Source organism: Rana temporaria, chromosome 1 (genome assembly GCF_905171775.1).
Source record: "Rana temporaria chromosome 1, aRanTem1.1, whole genome shotgun sequence".
Taxonomy (NCBI): domain Eukaryota; kingdom Metazoa; phylum Chordata; class Amphibia; order Anura; family Ranidae; genus Rana; species Rana temporaria.
In genome coordinates this window covers 255,501,452-255,524,331 of record NC_053489.1, presented here as the reverse complement: position 1 = coordinate 255,524,331, position 22,880 = coordinate 255,501,452, and the positions used below count along the sequence as shown (strand labels likewise).

The 22,880-nt window shown below is 41.8% G+C and overlaps 1 protein-coding gene across 1 annotated transcript; it reads right to left on the bottom strand.

Moving 5' to 3' along the window:
• Positions 1-6,609: 6,609 nt before the first annotated feature.
• THTPA (thiamine triphosphatase) lies at positions 6,610-21,983 on the bottom strand. The gene is made up of 3 exons (XM_040354446.1): positions 21,844-21,983; positions 11,420-11,965; positions 6,610-7,431 (listed from the first exon to the last, which is right to left on the bottom strand). The coding sequence occupies exons 1-3, from the start codon at positions 21,851-21,853 to the stop codon at positions 7,331-7,333; spliced, it is 657 nt and encodes a 218-aa protein (XP_040210380.1). The 5' UTR covers positions 21,854-21,983; the 3' UTR covers positions 6,610-7,330.
• Between the last annotated feature and the right edge of the window lie 897 nt (positions 21,984-22,880).

Sequence of the window (22,880 nt, the reverse complement as noted above, 5' to 3'; positions counted from 1 at the left end):
ACCTGGGCTTAGAACGACTACTACTTGTAGTCCAACTATGGTAGTAGGAGAACAAAGTTGAGAGCACGGATGAGTCTGTGGGCTCACCTTATTGGTAGGATCACTAGTTATGATTTCATTTAAAGCAATATAGATATACATAGTGGGCCAGATTCTCGTACCTGCGGCGCAGCGTAACGTAACCCGTTTACGTTACACCGCCGCAAGTTTTCAGTCTAAGTGCCCGATCCACAAAGCACTTACCTGTAAACTTGCGACGGTGTATCGTAAACACGTCCGGCGCAAGGCGGCCCAATTCAAATGGGGCGGGTGCCATTTGAATTAGGCGCGCTCCCACGCCGGACGTACTGTGCATGCTCCGTTCGCAAATTTCCCGACGTGCTTTGCGCGAAATTACGACACGCCAACGTGTTGAGAATCGCGACGTGCGTAACGTACTTACGCCGGGAAAAAAAAAATTCAAAAGCGACGCGGGAAAGACGGGCATACTTTAACATGTTGGAGTAATTTTACACCATGCTAAAGTACCCCTATCTTTGCGACGGGAATCTAAAACTTGCGACGACGTAACAACGGGAAAAACCTTTGTGGATCGCCGTAACTGCTAATTTGCATACCCGACGCTGGTTTACGACGCAAACTCCCCCCAGCGGCGGCCAAAGTATTGCATCCTAGGATCCGACGGTGTAATTCAATTACACCTGTCGGATCTTAGGTCTAGCTATGCATAACTGATTCTATGAATCAGTCGCATAGTTAGAACGGCCCTAAAACAGAGATACGCCATCGTATCTCTTTTGTGAATCTGGCCCACTGATGGTACAGGAAAATTTACAACAGTAAGTGTGATTTATTTAGGTTTAAATAAAGTTTAGGTTTAAGTAGATATGTTGTTTTTTTTTTTTAAAGTTGGGTTCTCGTAATACATTATTCATTGTTAAATTATTCACTTACTGCTATATAATAATGTTTATTAGCGTAAGCTGCTAAAACGTTAATGGAACAATAATCACTTCTTCATTATTAATAACCTAAACTTTTACATTTGACATCATAATTCGAAACATTTTGATCATGAAGTTTACTCCTGTATATTCATCTGTTGTTTTCCGAACTCTATCTTAGTGAGCGCTGTACATTCATCGGGGTCACTAACAATATCTATTTTTCCATCAACAACTAGTAGTTCTGGCCCTTGCTTCACACCTCCCATAGAAGAACAATCTTGTTAGGCTATTAGGAGGAACGAGTGGGATCGAAGGTATTGAGCGGGGAGAAGGCAGCGGATTTCAGACAACTTAAACACTGATCAGCGCTAAGTGAAAGTCAATATGCACAAGCGGGAAATCAATGCAGGGCAGAGAAAGAGACTGAGGGAGGGTGTGAGAGGGAGAGACTGGAAGTGTGTGTGTGGGAGAGACTAAATGAGATGGAGTGACACTGGGTACAATTGGCAGAATACGCTTATACTTAGCAATTATACAAATGTGCTGAGAATTTCACAGGAATGTGAAGAACATTTAGAGCTGATGACTGTCATCACAAATTCTAAAATATAGGAAGTGATCAAAGCTTGTCACATGATTTTTTTTTGTGTAGGTTAAAGAGATATGTAACAATTAGTAGACATCGACATTGATCAGGTTGATGGCAGGACTGCACTTAAAATGATCTTGGCATTAATCAGCTAGCCCCCTCTCACCTAAAGCGCATAGGAAGTCAAGGATTATAATCACAAAATAGAACACTATTGGTAGCTTTCAGCCATACGTCAGTTAAAAACACAAACAGGGATAGAGTGATGTAACGCTTACATTCATGCCTCTTAAATCATTTGTGGATGTTTTATAGGAGTGGTTTTAAGCGAAACTATGGTGTATTTTACTGAGTGCACATTTTGAGTTTTTATTGTAATACTCTATCCTTCCTACATATAATATAAAGGCTTAATTTGGATACAACTTCCTTATGTACAAGGGGTTTCAACAAGTGCTATTGGCTAAACCTTTCCTGATCTGAGCAGAAGTTTTACCTGACTCACACCGTTAAGCCCCGTATACTCGGGCCGAATGTCGGGAGACATCGGCCAGTTCAATAAAAAACGTCTGACATTTGGCCCGTGTGTATGTCGTTTTGTCCGACAGAAGCCAGCTGGCTTCTGTCGAACGAGCATGCTGGAAAACCAGCAGCCAACCAACTACCACTCAGCTCTCCAAGCCAATGGCAGAGAGCGCTGATCGGATAGTTCTCGTGGGGATGCCGTCCCCATGTCAGAACACAACAGCTCAGCAGGGGAGATCGCTGTACTAACTTCGGATGGTTGGTACAGTGGCTTCAGACCGGAGCTGATTTTTTTTTCACTCAAAAACTCTTGTAGCGTGTACACTCCAGGCACAGAAGAGTGCAGACAGATAAAGGCAGAATAGGGCCATAAGCAAGCTAGCAGCTTTAAAGGCTAAAGCCTCATACACACGGTCCAAATATCGGGCAGTATCGGCCGGTTTTAATAGAAACCGGTTGACATTTGGCCCATGGGCCAAATGGTCCCACTTCTGATGCAGGGGCATGACCGAAAAAGGTCTGCCAATCGGCATCTGATGATTTCTGGGGGGGTCGTTCCCCTATCAGAACACAATAGCTCAGCAGCGGGGCGGTCAATATACTAACATCCTCTTGAGCGCTTCAGTTTTTTTTTTCGGCCTGCTGTGATCAACCAAAAAAAAAAAAACAATAGTGTATACTAGGCTTCAGGCTGTACATGGACACATAGGCTTTCATGGAGTTGAGTTTACGAGCTTTGGCAAAAATGCCAAAGGCTCCTAAACTCAAGTTTAGGAGCTGTAGTGTACATGAAACCTAAGAACAGCGATTCTGCCCTCTTTGCATTGTCTGTGTTAGCCTAGCCCCTCAGCATCAGACACAAACTGCCTACAAATGCACCCTCTCTTGTGAAGTGACATGTAGGTACATAGATTGTGTACAGGAGCAGGAAGACTATAGCTGGGCCACCTGCACAACTACTGAGCCCTAGGCTCCTGCCTAGGTTGTTGTGATGACGATTGGGCTCTGCCGATGAGGCAATTAAAAATGTTTTGTTATATCTTTAATGATTGCTAAAAAAAAACTGAGTGAGTGTTGTCACCCAAGAACAGGAAGTGTGTTATTGGCAGGATCACAAGATGGAAATAGAAAAAAGCCAGAAAACAAGAAAAAAAATTCAGCACCACATCTGGTAAAATGAAATATATAGAATTTTTGTTGTTGTTTGCTGTGTTTAACCACTTCAGCCCTGGACCATTTGGCTGCCAAATGACGGGGGCCCCTTTTTGCGATTCTGCACTGCGTCAATTTAACTGACAATTGCATGGTCATGTGACGTGGATCCCAAACAAAATTTACGTCCTTTTTTTCCCCATAAATAGAGCTTTCTTTTGGTGGTATTTGATCACCTCTGCCGTTTTTATTTTTGTGCTATTAACAAAATTAGAGCGTCAATTTAAAAAAAAATCTACTTTTTTTTTACTATAATAAATATCCCCAAAAATATATTCACCATTCACACAAGGTGTAGTGGGAACACATGTTGCAATCCGCATTTTTTCCTTTTTTTCGTAAAGCTTTATTGATATTCAATGTAAGCGGTAGACATTCAAAATAAACTATTAATGTTAAGAAAAATTAACAACATACTCCAGCTCATGTATGTAATGTACATGATGCAACAAAACAAGAGCATAATAATAAAATGGCAAAAGGTCTGCAGGAACAAAGCCATTTTCACCAGTATAGCACCCCCAGAAAGAGGGTAAAGCACAACTATTGTATCAGGCCCTACAAGTCAGTGGCAAATTGCAGCTGCTTAGGCTTTGGGTCAGGGCTAGCAAATCTAGAAAATGAATAGCATACTACTCAGAAAAGGGATCTCGATATCCTAGAAGCAGGAGGCCTGTCATGACGCTTCATCAAAGATCTCACAAAAAACTGTCAGGTAGGCCAGGGCATAGATGGGGTTTGCATAACTTGAGAATCTGGAAAAGAAGAGAATACAGCAGAAAAGGTAGGGATCAAGAAAAGACAATGCGGAGGAAGAAGAAAAATGAAGGGGGGTGCTAGAGCGAAAAGAAAGGGGGAGGGAAAGGGCTAGCCGGGCAAACAGCATGACAGCTAATCGAGGCATTTGTAGCTCCAGTATATAGAGGCCTCACAGTACGTTTAAGACAGTGAAACGAGTAAGCCAACTACGTTTCCAAAACAGAGCCCTAGCTTGCAAGGGTATCTCACCCCGTGTCCATGATCAGTCGTCGATAGGAATGTGTAGTTTGAAAGTATGCCCAGATGGTCGTAAAATTTTAGACCCTATATTGTGCAATAAAAAAACAATTCCTCCATTTCAGCTATGCGGTCGACTCTAAAGAGCCATTCAAAATGTAATATGCAAATACAGTGCTACCTGATGTGAAAAAAGGTATCAAATGTGATATTAAGCAGCGCTCAAGAGAATCAAATAAAAAAAAAAAAAAAAACACACATATAATATTGCTAGACTATTAAGTGAAAAATAATGAGTGATCCACCCTCTATGTGAAACAATATATCAGTGTCAAAAAATAGGTGTCAATAATACACCCAAAATAACAGGTTGGCAAAAAAAATCCATAAACTGATTGTGTGAACGTAAATGAAGTTCATAAATGGAGAACAGAGGAAATCCCTTCATGATCTTCAGACAGTGCTTTCACCACACCACAGTGACTGCGTGATTCCACCACCCATCAGAATGCAAACTCACCACAATAAATGGCCTGACACTCTCGTGTTAAGGCACACAGGCTTTTTAACTGAACCACTCAGTTTAATTGATGGAACTCCCTCTTTGGAAACTGGAGCACTCAGTTAAATAAATGGAGATCCGTTGGAAAAAGGAAAAACTCCAAGATGACAGCCACATGTATAATGAAGAGAGAGAGCACAATAGTGTGATATTGCAACACAACTTTTAATAAAAAACACTAAAAATCTCCCAATAGATGCACTCACAAAAATGACTCTTGTCATAAGCAGTGATTAAATCCAAACATCACATGGCTAAAGAGCCATTATTTAATGGAGGGGCTACTTTAGAGCGGCAATGCACTGGGATGCACATTCTAGCAGCATTGATCATATACATAGCCAAAGATCTTTAATACAATCAAATCGGCATAGGGGAGAGATGAAGAAGGTATTGAGATGGAAGTATAAGTATAAACTTCAATCACCGTTTTATGTACTACATCCCAAAATCATTGGATCACAGGGCAGGCCCCCCATACATGGAGTAAAGGACCTTCGTTAGTTGGAGATCGCAAGGGAAATTTCGTATAGTAAAGTCAGCGTCCTATACCATTGTGTCTGAAGTTAATGACCATTTTGCTGGATTGCTAAATTTAGAGTACCTTGGTAGATTGAAACATTAACATTCCTCCAGTCATCATTCGACAACTCCAAGCTCAAGTCCCTCTGCCATAAGGCGCAGGCCTTCCTGATTTGGCCTTATAAGTATCAAATTGAAATTGGTAGATAGAAGAAATGACATGTCTTTGAGGTTGTCCTCTAGAACAAAGAGATTTAAAGGGAGTCATTGAACAGGAAAAGAGGGATGAGCTGTGGAGGCAGTCAAGAAATGGTGAATGTGGACATAAGGGCAGAAAGAAATTGTGCCCATCAGTGAGGGTGAAGCCATTGTATCCAGAATTTCCTCATGAGGCCATACCTCGGCTAGAAAAGTTCAGAAGTAGCTCAGGAGGAAAAGCAGGATTTACCCAAACAGTGAGTGAGCTAGGCACAGAGATACGGAAGTGACTTTGCAGCAAACCTGAAAGTTCCGAAGGGTAGCCCCTTTTGTTGGATGGGCATGCAACTGATCCAGTAAGCGTGAAGAGGCTATCCAAGGCTGAGATCATAGGCTGAACAAACAGAAGGCAGTCTCCAGAGTCACCCAATCTTTAATCACATGATGAAGCCACCAATCAACGACTCGTCAGTTGGCAAGCCCAGTAGCATTTACATACTGTAGGTCTGGAAGGCCAACACCACCTTTTGATTTAGGTAAGGTGAGCTGAGTCCACAGCGGATTGTCCTTTCCAAGCAAATGGTACAAACATCACTTTGTAGGCCTCAAAAAAGGCCCCATTCCGTATGTTTTTTCAATGCGCACAGGGCAGCCAATTCACTTGAATGGGCTGCCCAACACGCCAAATAAACTCCTGCAGTTTTTAGGCAGTGAGCTTTGTGTGTTTTTAAATCTTTGGTCCCTACAAACCCACTGATCCCACCTACCCAATATTTTTCATTATTTTTCTCTTTTACACCTTCCTCTGCTTCCTTCTCAACATGTTCTGCATCACATCACCTCCTCCTTAATGTTCACTCTCTCTCCAAGCAGGGGTGAACTTTTTATCTATCACCCTATGTACCCAAAGAGGGAAACACACCCATCTTATTGTACTTAGTTGTCTTTGTCATTACAGTGAGTTTTTTTTTTAAATTAATTTCCAATGTTGCAACTCTCTCTCTTTAAAGCCCATTAAAGTGAATGTTAAAAAACAATAAACAAAAGCAATAAAACAAAAGATTTTAAGTGTATGTATTAAGACTTTAAACACACACAACAAACGTACAATAAATTAGGACACATATATAAACAAACATAACTTTGGAGATTAGGGGCTGAAAAGTTTGCACATCCCTACCCTCTGCTTCCACTAACCCAGCCATAATCTTATCTGTCACCCGCCCCCCAGCTGCCCACCCAACCCCAGCAATTTTGCAACCAATCCCGTCTCTTTATCCACAATCAGAGGGACATTACTACGATTACTTTCCAAATGCTGCATTACTGATTCTCTATAGTGTAGGTTTGTATTTAGGCAGCCTTCTTGTTTAGGTCCGACATAATTGGTAGAACTAATATTTGAGAGATGAACGGGTAAACAGAATAATGAGACCTGGTACTGCTGCTTTATCTTGGCAGAACATCAGCAGTCAGCTGACATGGTTCATTCTTGACTCTTAGGATTTGTTGGCCAGGGTGTGTCTACAGAGGTCTCAGATTGGCCCATAGACATGCTGTAATTTTTCGACCCATCCAAAATCAGTCCGATCTGCAAACAATCATCCATGTCTGTGGGCAGATTTAGTCATTAGTGGATTGCTACACAAAGACCAAATCAATATTTTTATTATTACAATTATTATACAGGATTTATATAGGACCAGCAGTTTGTGCAGGGCTTTATAGTCAGAAATCATTGGAGTGCACACATGGCTTCTTGAGTGGATTTTGCAAAGGTCAAATTATATGAGCCTCAATTAACTGCTTGTAATGTTCAACACGATTCAGTTGAAGAAATGTTGATACTTTGCCTTGTACTGCTGATTCCTGGAAAACACCTGGAAGAGTAAAGTGCATTACTGTTACCATACTATAAAATCCAAAATACTAAATATAAAATACTATACATTTTTTTATTTTTAAGTCTTTTAAGTAATTGCCTTCAACTCTGGGCAGGTAAAAATAATAAAAAATGTCTCCCCCTCCAGTGCAAGAAGGATCTAGTGTGTGGTATGTCTAGGGCAGGGATCTCTAATCTTTCCAAACAAAGGGCAACTGTACTGTCGTTCAGACCTTAGGGCTCATTTACATTTGCTTCGACTTCAGAAAACATTAAAGCGCCTACTGCTTCAACATGCTTTTTTGATGTGTTTTTAATGCTTCGGTGGTGCTTCCATGATGCTTTTTTGAAGCTTTAATGAAGCTTGGCAGATGCCCTATGTGTGTTGATATATCATACCTGCAATTTTGCAAAAACAAAGCGAAGATGCTTTGAAGCACCACTAAAGCGACATAGCGTATCATTTTTGAAGCAAAGCAAACACAACGTGTGAACAGGACTGTAAGCTAACCATTTTATTTAGCGACAGGTGCTTTGATTGGGATTCAGAGTGCTTTAAAAAAGTGTGACCGATGCCATGTTTTGAAGCAAGCCCTAAGGCCCCATTCACACCCTTGATCCAAAATGCAGAAGGAGAAAAAAATTAATTATCCTCTATGGAGATGGTTCACATCTCCACTCCAAGTTGCCTGAAGTCAAACACCTGAAGCTCAAAAAAGTTTTGGAGCTTTTTTTTGTAGCTTGAATTGGGCAGATTTGAGCGTTTGGGCGCGATTTTATTCCCATAGAAATTAATGGAAGCACCCTATTCGTGTGTTTTTGTGTGCATTTGCACATTTTGTTGTGCACTTGTGCGCGATTTTTTGCTCAAATAATTTGTTTTTGTTTAATAAAATAGTAATAATATATGAATAAATGAATGTAAACTAAATACACAAATAGCTAAAAAAAACATCATGAATAAATACAATAAAATAATAATATATAATAATAAATAATAATGAACCCCTAGCTTTAAAATATATTAAATTAATAATAATAAAATAATATTATTATTAATAATAAGCAACCAAACAAGAAAAATAAATAATTATTTATTTAGCGTTAGGGTGTTTGGTAAGGTTATTTATTATTATTTATTTTTTTTAAGGGTTAGGGGCTAATTATTTATTTACTATTACTTAGTATTCATTTATTGAATTTATTATTTATTTAGAATTGTTAATTTTTTTATTTATAGTTATGAAGGAAGAAGCAGCTAAGGAGTGCTGGAGAGGTATTAGGGGGTCGGGCAGAGATCCTTTGCACAGAGACTTTCTTTGAATGGCAAGATGACAGTTTCTCTTTAAAGAGGAAGTTCAGACATACAGCTAAATACACAGAAATGTGCCTGCTGTTTGTATGCTCAAATTAATCTGTTGGTACAATAACACTGTGCCACAGAATGCAGGATCCACCTAAACGTCAGCTCCAACATCCTGGTTAAGAGAATGTTGCAACCTAAACTTTCCCCCAGTGCATTTTTTAATGCTTTGCATTGGTGTGCGTTTTATTTCCACAGTAAAAGCCAAAATACTTTTGGCTTTCCTTACATGTAGTGGTGCTGAATTTAAATGCAGCCTGTTTTATTTTCACCCAGCACACATCAAGGCAGCATGTTGGTGTGACCCCTGCTATTTATAACAATGAGTTTCAGCATGACATTATGTTGCACATGCATTGAGCAGTGAAGCCCAAAGGACATGGTGTGAATGGGATCTTAGTAAAAATACTTACTCTAATACTAAGGCCTCATGTACACTACTGCTGGTAAATGGGCGTTTAGGATAGGGTGACCAGACATCCCCAGATTGAGGACACTGTCCCCGGAGCCAGTCTGTCCCTGAATTTGTCCCCGGATTGCAGAGGCACGAAAGTACTCTCGCCCCGGGGTGCAAAATTTGAGGGTGCAAAATCATTACTGTGCCCCCCCCCCAAAGTGTGCTGTGTTGCCCCCCCCCGCCCAGGAACTCATGTAGTCCAGCCTGTCCTCCATGATCCCTCTCGTGTGGGCAGCCATATGTGTGTGTGAGAATAGCAGAGCGTACAGCGGCTATTGGAAAAACTCTTGGCAGGGGATACTGAGGAGCAGCTGGGTGTCGGGAACAGTACCTGGTGCTGGGGAGAGCCTTGCTCCTATAGATTTTCATGGAGGCCATGGAGAGGTGAGCAAAATCAACCAATCTACACTGTTCATGTGGGGGGGGGGGGGGTGTAGTGCAGGAATCAGGTAGGTAAGTGTAGTGGTCAGTATAAAACTCAGGTTGGTCAGTGTAGTGGTCAGTATAGGAATCAGGTAGGTCAGTGTAGTGGTCAGTATAGGAATCAGGTAGATCAGTGTAGGAATCAGGTAGGTTAGGGTAGTGGATTGTGTAGAAATCAGGTAGGTTAGTGTAGTGGTCAATGTAGGAATCAGGTAGGTCAGTGTATGAATAAGGTAGGTCAGTGTAGTGGTCAGGTAGGCCAGTGTAGGAGTCAGGTAGGTTAGTGTAGTAGCCAGTGTAGAATTCAGGTAGGTCATCGTAGTGCTCAGTGTACGAATGAGGTAGGTTAGTGAGGTGGTCAGTGTAGGAATCAAGTGGAAGGAACTAAAAGTCTGGTGGGGGGTGTCAATTTCTTGCCTTGTCCCGGGCACTGACAACCCACGTTACACCACTGACTGCATATATAATTTGAGGAAAATATGCATATAAAATAGTTTAACATTTGCCAATAAAATAATGTAATAATGTCCCCGGATTTCATTTGAGAAAATCTGGTCACCTTAGTTTAGGAGCAGTTGGGCATGTTTTTCAGCTGCTCCTGAACTCTCCTCTGTGTTATCTTATCAGTACATGTACACAGGGTTGTTTCAAGTCGTTTCTAGGCCGTTGAGTTTAGAGGCTTTTTATGGAAACCAAAAAAAATGCATTCAGAAGCATATATATATATATATATATATATATATATATATTAGGGCTGTTACCGATTAAAATTTTCGTGTTCGATCAATCGCTTTTTTTTAAATCGATTAATCGACTAATTTAGATTAATTATAACGCACATACATTTTTCGGATCTCCACCATATATATAGTTCCCACTGTAATATCCACAGATATCTCCTCCACTGTAGTATCCACAGACATCTCCCCACTGTAGTATCCACAGACATCTCCCCACTGTAATATCCACAGACATCTCCCCACTGTAATATCCACAGACATCTCCCCACTGTAATATCCACAGACATCTCCCCACTGTAATATCCACAGACATCTCCCCACTGTAATATCCACAGACATCTCCCCACTGTAATATCCACAGACATCTCCCCACTGTAATATCCACAGACATCTCCCCCACTGTAATATCCACAGACATCTCCCCACTGTAATATCCACAGACATCTCCCCCACTGTAATATCCACAGACATCTCCCCCACTGTAATATCCACAGACATCTCCCCCACTGTAATATCCACAGACATCTCCCCCACTGTAATATCCACAGACATCTCCCCCACTGTAATATCCACAGACATCTCCCCCACTGTAATATCCACAGACATCTCCCCCACTATAATATCCACAGACATCTCCCCCACTATAATATCCACAGACATCTCCCCCACTATAATATCCACAGACATCTCCCCCACTGTAATATCCACAGACATCTCTCCCCACTGTAATATCCACATACATCTCCCCCACTGTATAGGAAGATTAGTGCTTGCTTAGTCTTACCAGAGAAGCCGGCCAAACACGAGCAGTTGAGGCCGAGTGATGACGTCAGTGCGCCACTCTAGGCTCACCTAGCCCGCCGCTGGGTGGACCAAGATGGCCGCCACTCCGGGAGCTAGGCCGTAGCCGCAGCCTTTCCTATAGCCGAGGCAGCAGCGGAGCTCCACGGATAACGTGGTGTGCCGATCCACTCTTGTTCTGGGATGCTTTTGATGTTCTTACCTAGCTTTTTGCAGATCTCTTCCACTTTTTGAAATGCATTTTGTACTTCCTCCTGTGTTTGTACAATTATTTCCACTTCACCTACTGCAAAACCAAAGTCAGCCTCATCTAGGTCAACCACAGCCATGGTGCCCGAGCTTTCCTCCAGAGGCAGCTGGAAGCTGCGTCTACGCGTCACGAAACTTGCAAACTCATTCAGGCAAAACGCTTCTATGCTGGGGGGAGTTGGGACACCCAGTACTTCACTGACTTTGCAAATAATTTTATCTTCTTCAGTCACCTCCAAGTATTGTGTGGAAGCTCCAATTAGTCCTCTAGCTCCTGGCTGTGGTGGATATTTTAGCTCCCAACTATCTCCCCTTTTTCGCAGCCAACAGTCGGAAAGTGTAAGCCGCAAATCTGGGCAATCATAGTAAGAGTCTCTAAATGTGATTTCCTTAAGCAGCTCAGCCCCTAGTGCATACAAGCTTTTCTCCACTTCTGGACCTGGGACAAACTTTCTTTCCACTTCAATAGACCCAGATAGATGTGACGAAGGTGCCATTTCTAGGAAAGAAAGAACAAAGTACGATGTTCAGCAAGATGAAATGATGCACAAGTGATTTGTGAAAGAGCCAGAACTGTGTGTACAAGCAAAGAAGGAACATATGATTATAAGGTCTGTACAGAAGCAAGCTGGTATGTGCCAATTTCTCAATCAAAACTTTGACATATTTTTCATAAGCATAAAAGCAAAAATGTTTTACAACCAATCATCACAAATTGCCTAATGTAGTCATCCTTGTTTAGACTATAAAAAATATTAAGACAAATATGGTCTTGCATAGTAAAATTGTACTGCATTTCATATTGCTGATATGTGCCTGCTGTACAATGTACTTGTATGAAAAAGTACCCTGTCCTTTGTATTGCTTCCTTTGCGTGAAATCCCTGGTGTTCCTGCCAATCTCTCTGCTTTTCATAATGAAAACTGGCCACACTAGGCATGAGAGCACAGTGTGGTCAGTTTCTAGCTGTGCTGAGAACTCTCTCCTCCAATGATCAGACTTGTCCTGACATGCCCTCCTGCACAGCCATTCACTGGGATGATAAGTGTACTGTTGTTGCTCCTCCCCCAGCTCTCTAAATCTCCTATGCAGCAGAGAACAGAGCTTATTTGATCACTTATTAAAATAAAGTGTCTATAATGTTTTATATATATATATATATATATATATATATATATATATATATATATATATATATATATATATATATATATATATATATATATATATATATATATATATATATACACACACACACACACACAAATGGTTTGCCTTTAATTTCTATTTTAAACTGAATGGGCTGTTTTTTACAAGGGGAGGGTTTACAAATACTTTAAGGCTGAACTCTAGACAGATATAAAAGACACACATTAATCATTAATACATCATTAAATGTATTATTTAGATGCCTACATTTGTCAATGTAGTAGCCTTCTACCATCCCTGTTTAGCAAAACAGCATGAGAGGAAGAAGCAGTACAAGGAGCCAATCAGTTCATGTGCTGACAAGGAGCATGCCGATTAAAAGGAGGAGCAATATGAAAGAGATGAGCTCATTGCTGTACTGCTTCTCCTTCCACTGTCCAGTCACAAACTAGCACAGGTCCAGTATGACCTGGGGTCAAAGGAAGTCAGTTAAATAATACTGTCCATCAGACTGAGCATATCTAGCAGCAAAAAGAACCCCTGTGAGGAAGTCAGAAGTGACGAAACGCGTTGGGGTGTGGCTACACGGCAACTAGAGGAGACACCGGGACGGAAACAAGCAGCGCCCGCCGGTAGTGAGATACAGAGATAGCCCATTATGTGATTTACATCTTAAACACTATTTTTTTTTTTAAGAATGTGAGCAGCTCTTTTATCTTTTAAATACATTTTTTGGTGGTTTGGTTACTATGCCATTGGGGTTTTTTTTTTTTTCTCCCACATGATACCTGACACACTTTGTTCTGTGGAATGATTAGCTGATATCTGCCGCAGAGTTGATTGATGCAACTAAAAAGCTAGTTCTACCAACCATGAGAATGGGAGACATTTGAAGTCGGTGAGTTTTCATCTGAAAGGGAGAGGGATCGCTGTATGCACGCGAAGAGCCGTTTGGCAGCAGTGGAGATTTATATAAAGGAGCACTACACTGAATTTTTTTTTAAAGAGCAGTGGCACATGTGTGTACTATCACAAGAAAACACTGAGTGAGGTTTTTTTTTTATGTGGACTTATTTTGAGAGCATTATAGAAATAAAATATTTTGTTTGCATTTTCACCGCGTTACGTAAAGGAATTCTCCTGAAACTAAGGTAAACATTGCAGAAAAAGTGTTTGTTTTTTTCTCATTTAATGCGCTATTCATTTTTATATTGTTATATTTTGGCTGGAGTTCTGCTTTAACCACTTGCTGACCGAGCATAGCCAAATGATGGCTACAGCGTGGTTGGCTTATTCTGGGAGGGTGTACAATGACGTCCTCCCAAAATTTTGCTTCCCTGTGACCATCGCATCCTCTGAACCCAGTGCTTCAGGGATTGAGGTAAAGGGACAATGACAGCTCCTTACCATGTGTTCACTCCTTTATTGGATGGAACGATCACTTGTCAACAAACCATTGCATGTCTGGTACAACTCTCTCCTCTCCTCGCATGCCGTACACACCGATCGGTACAGTGTGCGAGGAGAGGAGGGAGACTGCAGCAGTGCTAACCTGTGCCTCATCTGTTCCTCATTCATTCCCATATGTGCCAAAATCCATGCCTCATTTGTGCCTTATTCATGCCCATATGTGCCTAATCTTAGACTCATCCGTACCTCATTCATGCCCATATGTGCCTCATTCAAGCCCATCCATGCCTCATTCATCCTCACCCATGCCTCATCTATGCCAATTCACACCTCATCCATGCCCATCTGTGCCTCATCCGTGCCACATCAGTGACTCATCCATGCCACATCAGTGCCTCATCCATGCCACATCAGTGCCTCATCCATGCCACATCAGTGCCTCATCCGTGCCACATCAGTGCCTCATCCGTGCCACATCAGTGCCTCATCCGTGCCACATCAGTGCCTCATCCGTGCCACATCAGTGCATATCCGTGCCTCGTCCATGGCCATTCATGCCTCATCTATTCCACATCAGTGCCCATTTGTGCCACACAAAAGTGTAATAGGTAGTCAGGAAATTAAATTTTTTTTTTTTTTTATCTCCCTAGAGCACCTGATGGTGCCCCCTGAATGTGGCCTGTAAAAGTCTCACATGTGTGGTATCGCCATACTCAGGAGGCATAGCAGAATTTATTTTGGGGTGTAATTTGTGGTATGTACATGTGTTAGAAATATCTTATAAACAGACAACTTTGTGTTTTCATTTTCTTTCCACATTTTCCAAAAACTTGTGGAAAAAAAATGACATGTTCAAAAGACTCATAATGCCAAAGAACTATAGGTTGAAGTGTTTGCTTTACAAAATGGGGTAAAAAAAAAAATTGTGGGCTTTTTCATTGTCCTGGTGCTCCAGGGCCTTCAAATGTGTGATAGGTTGTCAGGAAATTATAAGTGTAATTTATGCTCCTAGAACATCTGGAGGTGCTCCTTGCATGTTGTGCCTCTGTATGTGGCCAGGCTGTGTAAAAGTCTCACACATGTGGTATCGCCATACATTAATTGGTAATATGACAATTTTGTGAATAAAATAAAATAATCTTCATTTTACAAAGAATTGTGTGAAAAAAAAAAAAAACCTCACCATGTCTCTTACTAAATACATTAAACTGACTATTTTCCAAAAAGAGGTCATTTGGGGCGCATTTGTACTTTCCTGGCTTGTAAGGCCTGGTTCACAGCTATGCATTTTTCAGTTTTGCAGAAACACACTACAGTCCATTTAACCACTTAACCCCCCCCGGACCATATTGCTGCCCAAAGACCAGAGCACTTTTTGCGATTCGGGACTGCACCGCTTTAACTGACAATTGCGCGGTCGTGCGACGTGGCTCCCGAACAAAATTGGCGTCCTTTTTTTCCCATAAATAGAGATTTCTTTTGGTGCTATTTGATCACCTCTGCGGTTTTTATTTTTTGCGCTATAAACAAAAATAGAGCGACAATTTTGAAAAAAATGAATATTTTTTACTTTTTGCTGTAATAAATATCCCCCAAAAATATATAAAAAAAACATTTTTTTTCCTCAGTTTAGGACGATACGTATTCTTCTACATATTTTTTGTAAAAAAAAAATCGCAATAAGCGTTTATTGAATGGTTTGCGCAAAAGTTATACTGTTTACAAAATAGGGGGTATTTTTATGGCATTTTTATTAATATATTTTTTTTACTAGTAATGGCGGCTATCAGCGATTTTGTTTCGGTACTGCGACATTATGGCGGACACTTCGGACAATTTTGACACATTTTTGGGACCATTGGCATTTTTATAGCGATCAGTGCTATAAAAATGCATTGGATTACTATAAAAATGCAACTGGCAGTGAAGGGGTTAACACTAGGGGGCGGGGAAGGGGTTAAGTATGTGCCTGGGTGTGTTCTTACTGTGGGGGGGGTGGCCTCACTAGGGGAAACACTGATCCTCTGTTCATACATTGTATGAACAGAAGATCAGCATTTCCCCCCCTGACAGGACCGGGAGCTGTGTGTTTACACACACAGCTCCCGTTCCCCGCTCAGTAACGAGCAATCGCGGCTGCTCGGCGGCGATCGAGCCCGCCGGGCACACGCATGGGAGTCGGGGGCGAGCGGGGGGCGCGCCCCTAGTGGCCGCTCGAAGACGGGCTCTCGCCCAGGAGAGCCGACCTGCCGCCGGCTGGTCGGCTAGTAGTTAACATGGTTTTCTATGGATGTAGTTCACATCTGTACATTTTCTGGCATGGGACAGGGACTTTTTTCTGTTTTTTGATTCCATAGACTTCAATGCATCAAAAACGTGTATTGAAAAATGCAAAATGTATCCAGAATATGCAAACTGTAACCTGCATAGCTGTGAACCAGGCCTCCGTGTCTCAAGAAATAAAAACACACAACAAAATCAAACAAATGTATTTTGTGAAATAATTGCATTTTGTGCATAGTGCAAAATCTCTAGTGTATTATTTGCTACACTAAAAGCAGAAGCCAAACAGACGATAGTCACACATGGGGTAAGAACTCTGCTGCTGAATTATTTTCAGAAAGGATCTCTGCTTAAAAGAGTTGTAAAGGCAAAAGTTTTTTTTATCTTAATACATTCTATGCATAGAGATAAAAAACCTTCTGTGTAGCAGGCCCCCCAGCACCCCCTAACACTTACTCTGAGCCCTTTCTCTAGCCAGCGATGTCCACGATTCCCTGGGCCGTCTGGGACTCTCCTCCCGATTGGCTGGGGCACAGCCGTGGTGCCATTGGCTCTCGCGGCTGTCAATCAAAGTTACTTAGCCAATCAGGGGAGAGAGGGAGTGGGGCCGGGTCGGGGCTCCGTGTCTGAATAGATACACGGAGCTCTGACATGGTGCGGGTGCCCCCATAGCAAATTTCTGGTCTATGGGGGCACTCGTCAGGCGGGAAGGGGCCAGGAGCAGCAAAGAGGGACCTGAGAAGAGGAGGATCCAGACTTCTCTGTGCAATTCCAACTGCACAGAGCAGGTAAGTATAACATGTTTTTTTTTTTTTTGCTTGTTTTTTTAACCAAGATTTTACAATCACTTTAATTATGTACATTTGTTTTACTCAAGTGTACATGGTTATGCAGTGGAAGAAACTTTGCAGCTACATCTGGCACCTGTCTTATCAGAGGGGAAAGTGATAGTGATAAATCAAAAAAGCCCAACTGGTATAGTGAAATATCCTCCAGAGATACAGTAGATCAGTTGGGAAGTCTCTGAAAGCAAAAGGACATGACCCTCCTACTTTATATGGTCAAAATCAACTGGGTAAGCGGGATCCACTTGTTCAGCAGGGGATCTCTCCGCTGAGTAGGCAGATGACAGGTCCGTGTCTGCTCCGCTATGCAGAGCGGACACAGCCCACCCTTGTCTATGGGGCAATCGGATTGAAACGGACCACCTGTCCATTTCTATCCTATGCCATCTGATCCGACCAGCCAGCCGGATGGGGAATATGTCCCCCATCTGTCTGTTTTTGGCAGACAGGATCAGATTGGATGACGGCGGGTGTCAGCGGACGTGTTCCTGCTAACAAACCACACACACACGTGTATCGCCACAATCGTTAGAGCGAGAGAAATAATTCTAGCCCACCTCTGTAACTCAAAACATGCAACCTGTAGAATTTTTTAAACGTCGCCTATGGAGATTTTTAAGGGTAAAAGTTTCTTGCCATTCCACGAGTGGGCGCAATTTTGAAGCGTGACATGTTGGGTATGAATTTACTCAGCGTTACATTATCTTTCACAATATAAAAAAATGGGCCAACTTTACTGTGTTATAAAAAAAGTGAATTCTTTCCAAAAAAAGTGCGCTTGTAAGACCGCTGAGCAAATACGGTGTGACAAAAAGTATTGCAACGACCGCCATTTTATTCTCTAGGGTGTTAGAAAAAAATATCTAATGTTTTCTAGCAAATATCTAAGTAATTTTCTAGCAAAAAAAAAATGTTTTTAACTTGTAAACAACGAATCTCAGAAAGAGGCTTGGTCATTAAGTAGTGGATGTGGATGAATTATTTTTGGAGAATAAGGATACTGTTTAGTGTCACTTTAAGGGTGGATTCACACCTATGCAGTTTTAGTGCTTTTTGCATTTTGCAGATTTGCACTACAGAACGTGTTTCATCAGGAAACCATGTTACATGGACTGTAGTGCAAATCTGCATAATGCAAAAAGCACTAAAACTGCATAGGTGTGAATCCAGCCTAAAGCCTCATACACACACACTCGGATTTTCCGACGGGAATTGTTTGATGGCAGGCTGTTGCTCCAAAGTACAAACACGCATGCTCAGAAGCAATGCAGAGCATAACACAACATTAGCAGAAGTCGCCCAAAGGGCTAAAGAGCTGAAAAACCACATAGTTTTGTGTTTGTTGAAATTTTGTGCCATTTGTATGCAAGACAAATTCCTGGCCACCGCCCTTTGGACAAAAGTCCTACGCTTTGTCTGCGGAAAAGCTGATTGTGTGTACCAGGCTTAAAGTGGATGTAAACCCAGAATGTTTATCATATGTTATACTGTGGATCATCTCCTATTATGATAAACATAACATAAAAAAGTGAGAAATCCACCCCTCCCCCTCCTGGTAATATACAATGAACTCTGGATCACCTCATTATTATGATAAACATAACATATGATAAACATGTCCAAGCTAGATATGTAAATAACCTGTCACTCAAAGCAAGGAGAGAGGAAAGGACTTTTTATTTAGACAGGGTTTTATCTGGAAGTCTGTTAATTTTCACTGAACAATAAAAGAGGATTGCTCAGAGCTGGATTAACTCTGTGTGGCAAGACTGGGCACAGATGATAGGAAATCTTATACTATACATTGTGACATAAAAGAAAAAAATGGGTTTACATCCACTTTAAGGCCAGCAAAAGACTGCCAGGGGCTTATAAAAAAATAAAAAAAATAAAAAAGATTTTTCTATCCACAGATGCAAGGTGGATGGTAAATCTTCACTGCTGTTATTGTATTCTGACAGCAGGACTCTGTAATCCAATTGGACAGAAGTCGATCATTGGAACGACCATAGCTGGATTGAAATAAGGCTGGTCTCTGCTGAACCTGAAAAATGTTGTTCCATCTATGGGCAGCTTAGGTCTGCTATTTATCAAGAACAACACCTTATGGAGTGTTCTGGGTAGTTAAGCCCCCTTTATAAGAGCTGGGTTCACATCTATGCAGGTTGCGGTTGATGCGTTTTCCTGCACGTTTTTCAACGCGCATTTTTATGCATTTTGCTTTTTTTGGGGGGGATAATAGGAAAGTATGACAGTTACTGCGACTTTGTATTGCGACTTTACACTTTCTGGAACTCAAGTAGCAGCAAAGACTCATCAAAGTAGGATTTAGGGTTACATTTAAGGGTTGGGGTTGAGGGCTGGGGTTAAGGGTTCGTGTTAAGGGCTAGGTTTAAATGTTAGGGTTGTATTAAGGGCTAGGTTTAAGGACAGTTCACACTATAGAAATGCAGCCCTGGTGCGTTCCAGATGCTTTTCTGCATGCATGTTTTTAATGCGTTTTTGATGCGTTCCAGTGTGTTTTTGATGCAGTCCAGTGCATTTCTTTCCCCCTCTTTTTTTTTTAACCTTAATTAAGGACGTGTGTTCCAGTGCAGGAAAAATGCAGCATGTTCTACTTTTTTCTCTGGAACTGGAACTGCTAGCAATTGGTGTGAACTATGCCATTGGAAACCATATAACCTACTTTCCATGCGTTTTTGATGCAGAAAAAAAAATGCACTGGACTGCCTGTGGTGTAAATGTTAGTGTTAAGGGCTAGGGTTGAATGTTCTCACCAGAACAACCGCTAACCCTAAGAGCCGGTTCTCACTGGGGCAGCACGACTTGCCGAGCAACTCGGCAAGGCGATCTGCCCACGACTTCAGAGGCGACTTGCAAAATGACTTCTGTATTGAAGTCAATGCAAGTCACCCTGAAGTCGTCCCAAAGTAGTACAGGAACCTTTTTCTAAGTCGGAGCGACTTGAGTCGCTCCTATTAGAACGGTTCTATTGTACAGAACGGCGTGCGACTTGTCAGGCAGCTAAGTCGCGCCTGTGTGAACCGGCTCTAACAGTCGCATCTAACCCTAGCCCTTAAACCTAACACTAATATTTAAGCCTAACTCTTATCCTAGCCCTTAACCTACCATGTGACTTTGGACACATAACGGTTCCTGCAGTACTTTGATGCGACTTTGCTGCTGCTCGAGTGCCAGAGAGTGTAAAGTCGTATCAAGGCCGCACTACATGAACAGAACCGTTATACTTTCCTATTAGCCCCAGAAAATTTAATAAACGCAAAAGGCATCAACAATGCAACACTTGCGTTTTTGGTGCAGGTCCATTGAAGTCTAGTACAAGCAAAATGCAACCTGCTTTGGGAAAAAAAGACCATGACCCTTTCCAAAAAACGCAATGACTCAAAATGCATAGATGTGAACTAGATCAATAGGAAACCATGGTAAATGGACTGTAGTGCGTTCTGCAAAACGCACTTAAAAAAAAAAAATGGATGGGTGTGAACCAAGGGTGAGTGAGAAATGTAATCAGTAGTGGCAGCTCCCTTAGATTTATCCCAACAGATTTCACAGATCCACATACAAATACATCGGCGCAGCGTATGTGAGATACGCTACGCCGCTGTAACTTACTTTTTGCTGGTTCGAATCCCCAAAGAATTTGCGCCGTAAGTTACGGCGGCGTAGTGTATCTCAAGCGGCGTAACGGCGCGGAATTCAAATCGGCGATTAGGGGGCGTGTTTCATTTAAATGAAGTGGGTCCCCTCGCCGAATGAACTGCGCATGCGCCGTCCCTAAATTTCCCGCCGTGCTTTGCGCTAAATGACGTCGCAAGGACGTCTTTTTTTTTAACATAGACGTGACTTACGTACATTCCGATTCACGGACGACTTACGCAAAAAAAAAATTCAAATTAAACGTGGGAACAACGGCCATACTTAACATGGCAAATCTAACTATACGCGACGAAATACCAGCTTTAACTATACGCCGGAAAAAGCCGACTACAGACGACGTAAAAAAATGCGCCGGCCACTCGTACGTTCGTGGATCGTCGGAAATAGCTAATTTGCATACCCGACGCCGAAAACGACATGAACGCCACCCAGCGGACGCCGAAGTATTGCATCTTAGATCCGAACACATACACCTGTCGGATCTAACCCAGAAGCCGTCGTATCTTGTTTTGAGGATTCATTTGAAAAATTTGAAAGTACGCCGGCGTATCAGTAGATACACCGGCGTACTGGCTCTGTGGATCTACCCCACAGTGAGCAGGATAGAGGTGTGCTCTGCCTGACAGCTCAGGAAAGCCAACCAAGTGCAGGGTGACCGTCTCAGCTGTGACCGGCAGCTATTGGTTTTCTAAAACAATTTGCAAATGGCAATAATTCTATATATAAAAACCAGATGTCAGCAGAACATGATTTTTGATTGGTTGCTGTGGGCTATTTTGCATTATAATGAAATCTATAGTGTAAATAGATTTAATATTTTGAATAAAATATAACCTTTGTTGCAATAGAATTCATTTTATTCTTAATCAACCCACTGCTTACATTTCAATTACACTGTTCCTTTAAAAATCCTATCTGCAAATAGAGGATAAGAAAAACAAGTATGTAGCCTCCGCAATACACAGCTATCCCTCATCTATGTAATACATCCCTGTTTATTTATAATTCAAACCTGAATTCATAATGCAGGAAAGCTGCAGTCAGAGCACGTTGCCCCCGGATAAAGCAGTGTGTTCATTTGTTGGGGGAGGGAAATGCTTCAGCAACGCTCCACTTGGCTGAGTCAGCCAGAGACTTCCCTGTAGTGCAGTGTATGATGGGATATGTAGTTCCCAACAGCAAACATACACATAGGCTTTGGCAGAGGTTAAAACTGCAATTACCAGGCTCCTGTGCAAAGAACAATGAAACGTGCAGGGGAATTGCCATTTAAAGGAAAAAGCCTTTTGCCCGAGACAGTGTAATTAGATTCTACACATGAAAACACTTTCAAGCAAACATGGCTGTAGTTTATCACATTTAAAAAATCATTGTTTTACCATAACTCAGTTTTTTATTCATTAATTTATTCTTAAGAAATAACAGTAGGCTCCATCAAGATGAACAATGTACACATGTAAATGGGTTCCTAGCCATTCAAAGCAGCCATCTCTCTGTTAGGGGGCAATCAATTACAGGGCAATTATTGTTTGAGTCCTCAACCACCCCTACAGACCATGCTGACTAGCGCTAAATTGCGTGCAGATGGCAGGTCTAAAACCTTCTACTACACCACCCCCCCCCTGGTCCACCATAGCACTAGGGTTGCCACCTCATCCCTTTAAAAAGGAACACATCTGAATTACACAGGTTCTGTGGCTGATTAAGGTGGTAATTAAACTCACTTGGTGCCTTATCTGCATTAAATTAGCCTCAGAACCTGTGTAATTCAGATGTGTTCCTTTTTAAAGGGATGAGGTGGCAACTCTACATAGCACCCACCCATAAGTTGTCAAGAGTACTCACGTCACAGGGCTCCAGGTCATGGTTTTGACAGTCCAGCCAAACATCTGGGGTCAATTGTAGAAAGAAATGTTTGGACAGCCGCACTCTGGAAAAACTTTCTCGGTTGCCTTTTATTGGTAAAAGTATTCAAACACCACACATCACAGCAAAGACAGGGGCATACAGCTGACGTTTCGCACTATCAATCAGTGCTTACTCATAGCT

What these genes read in the sequence shown, in the direction of transcription:
- THTPA (XM_040354446.1), bottom strand. An exon ending in AGAGATCTGCAAAAAGCTAG is followed by an intron (nt 7,432 to 11,419) that starts GTAAGAACATCA and finishes TTACTCTTCCAG; the next exon opens with GTGTTTTCCAGGAATCAGCA.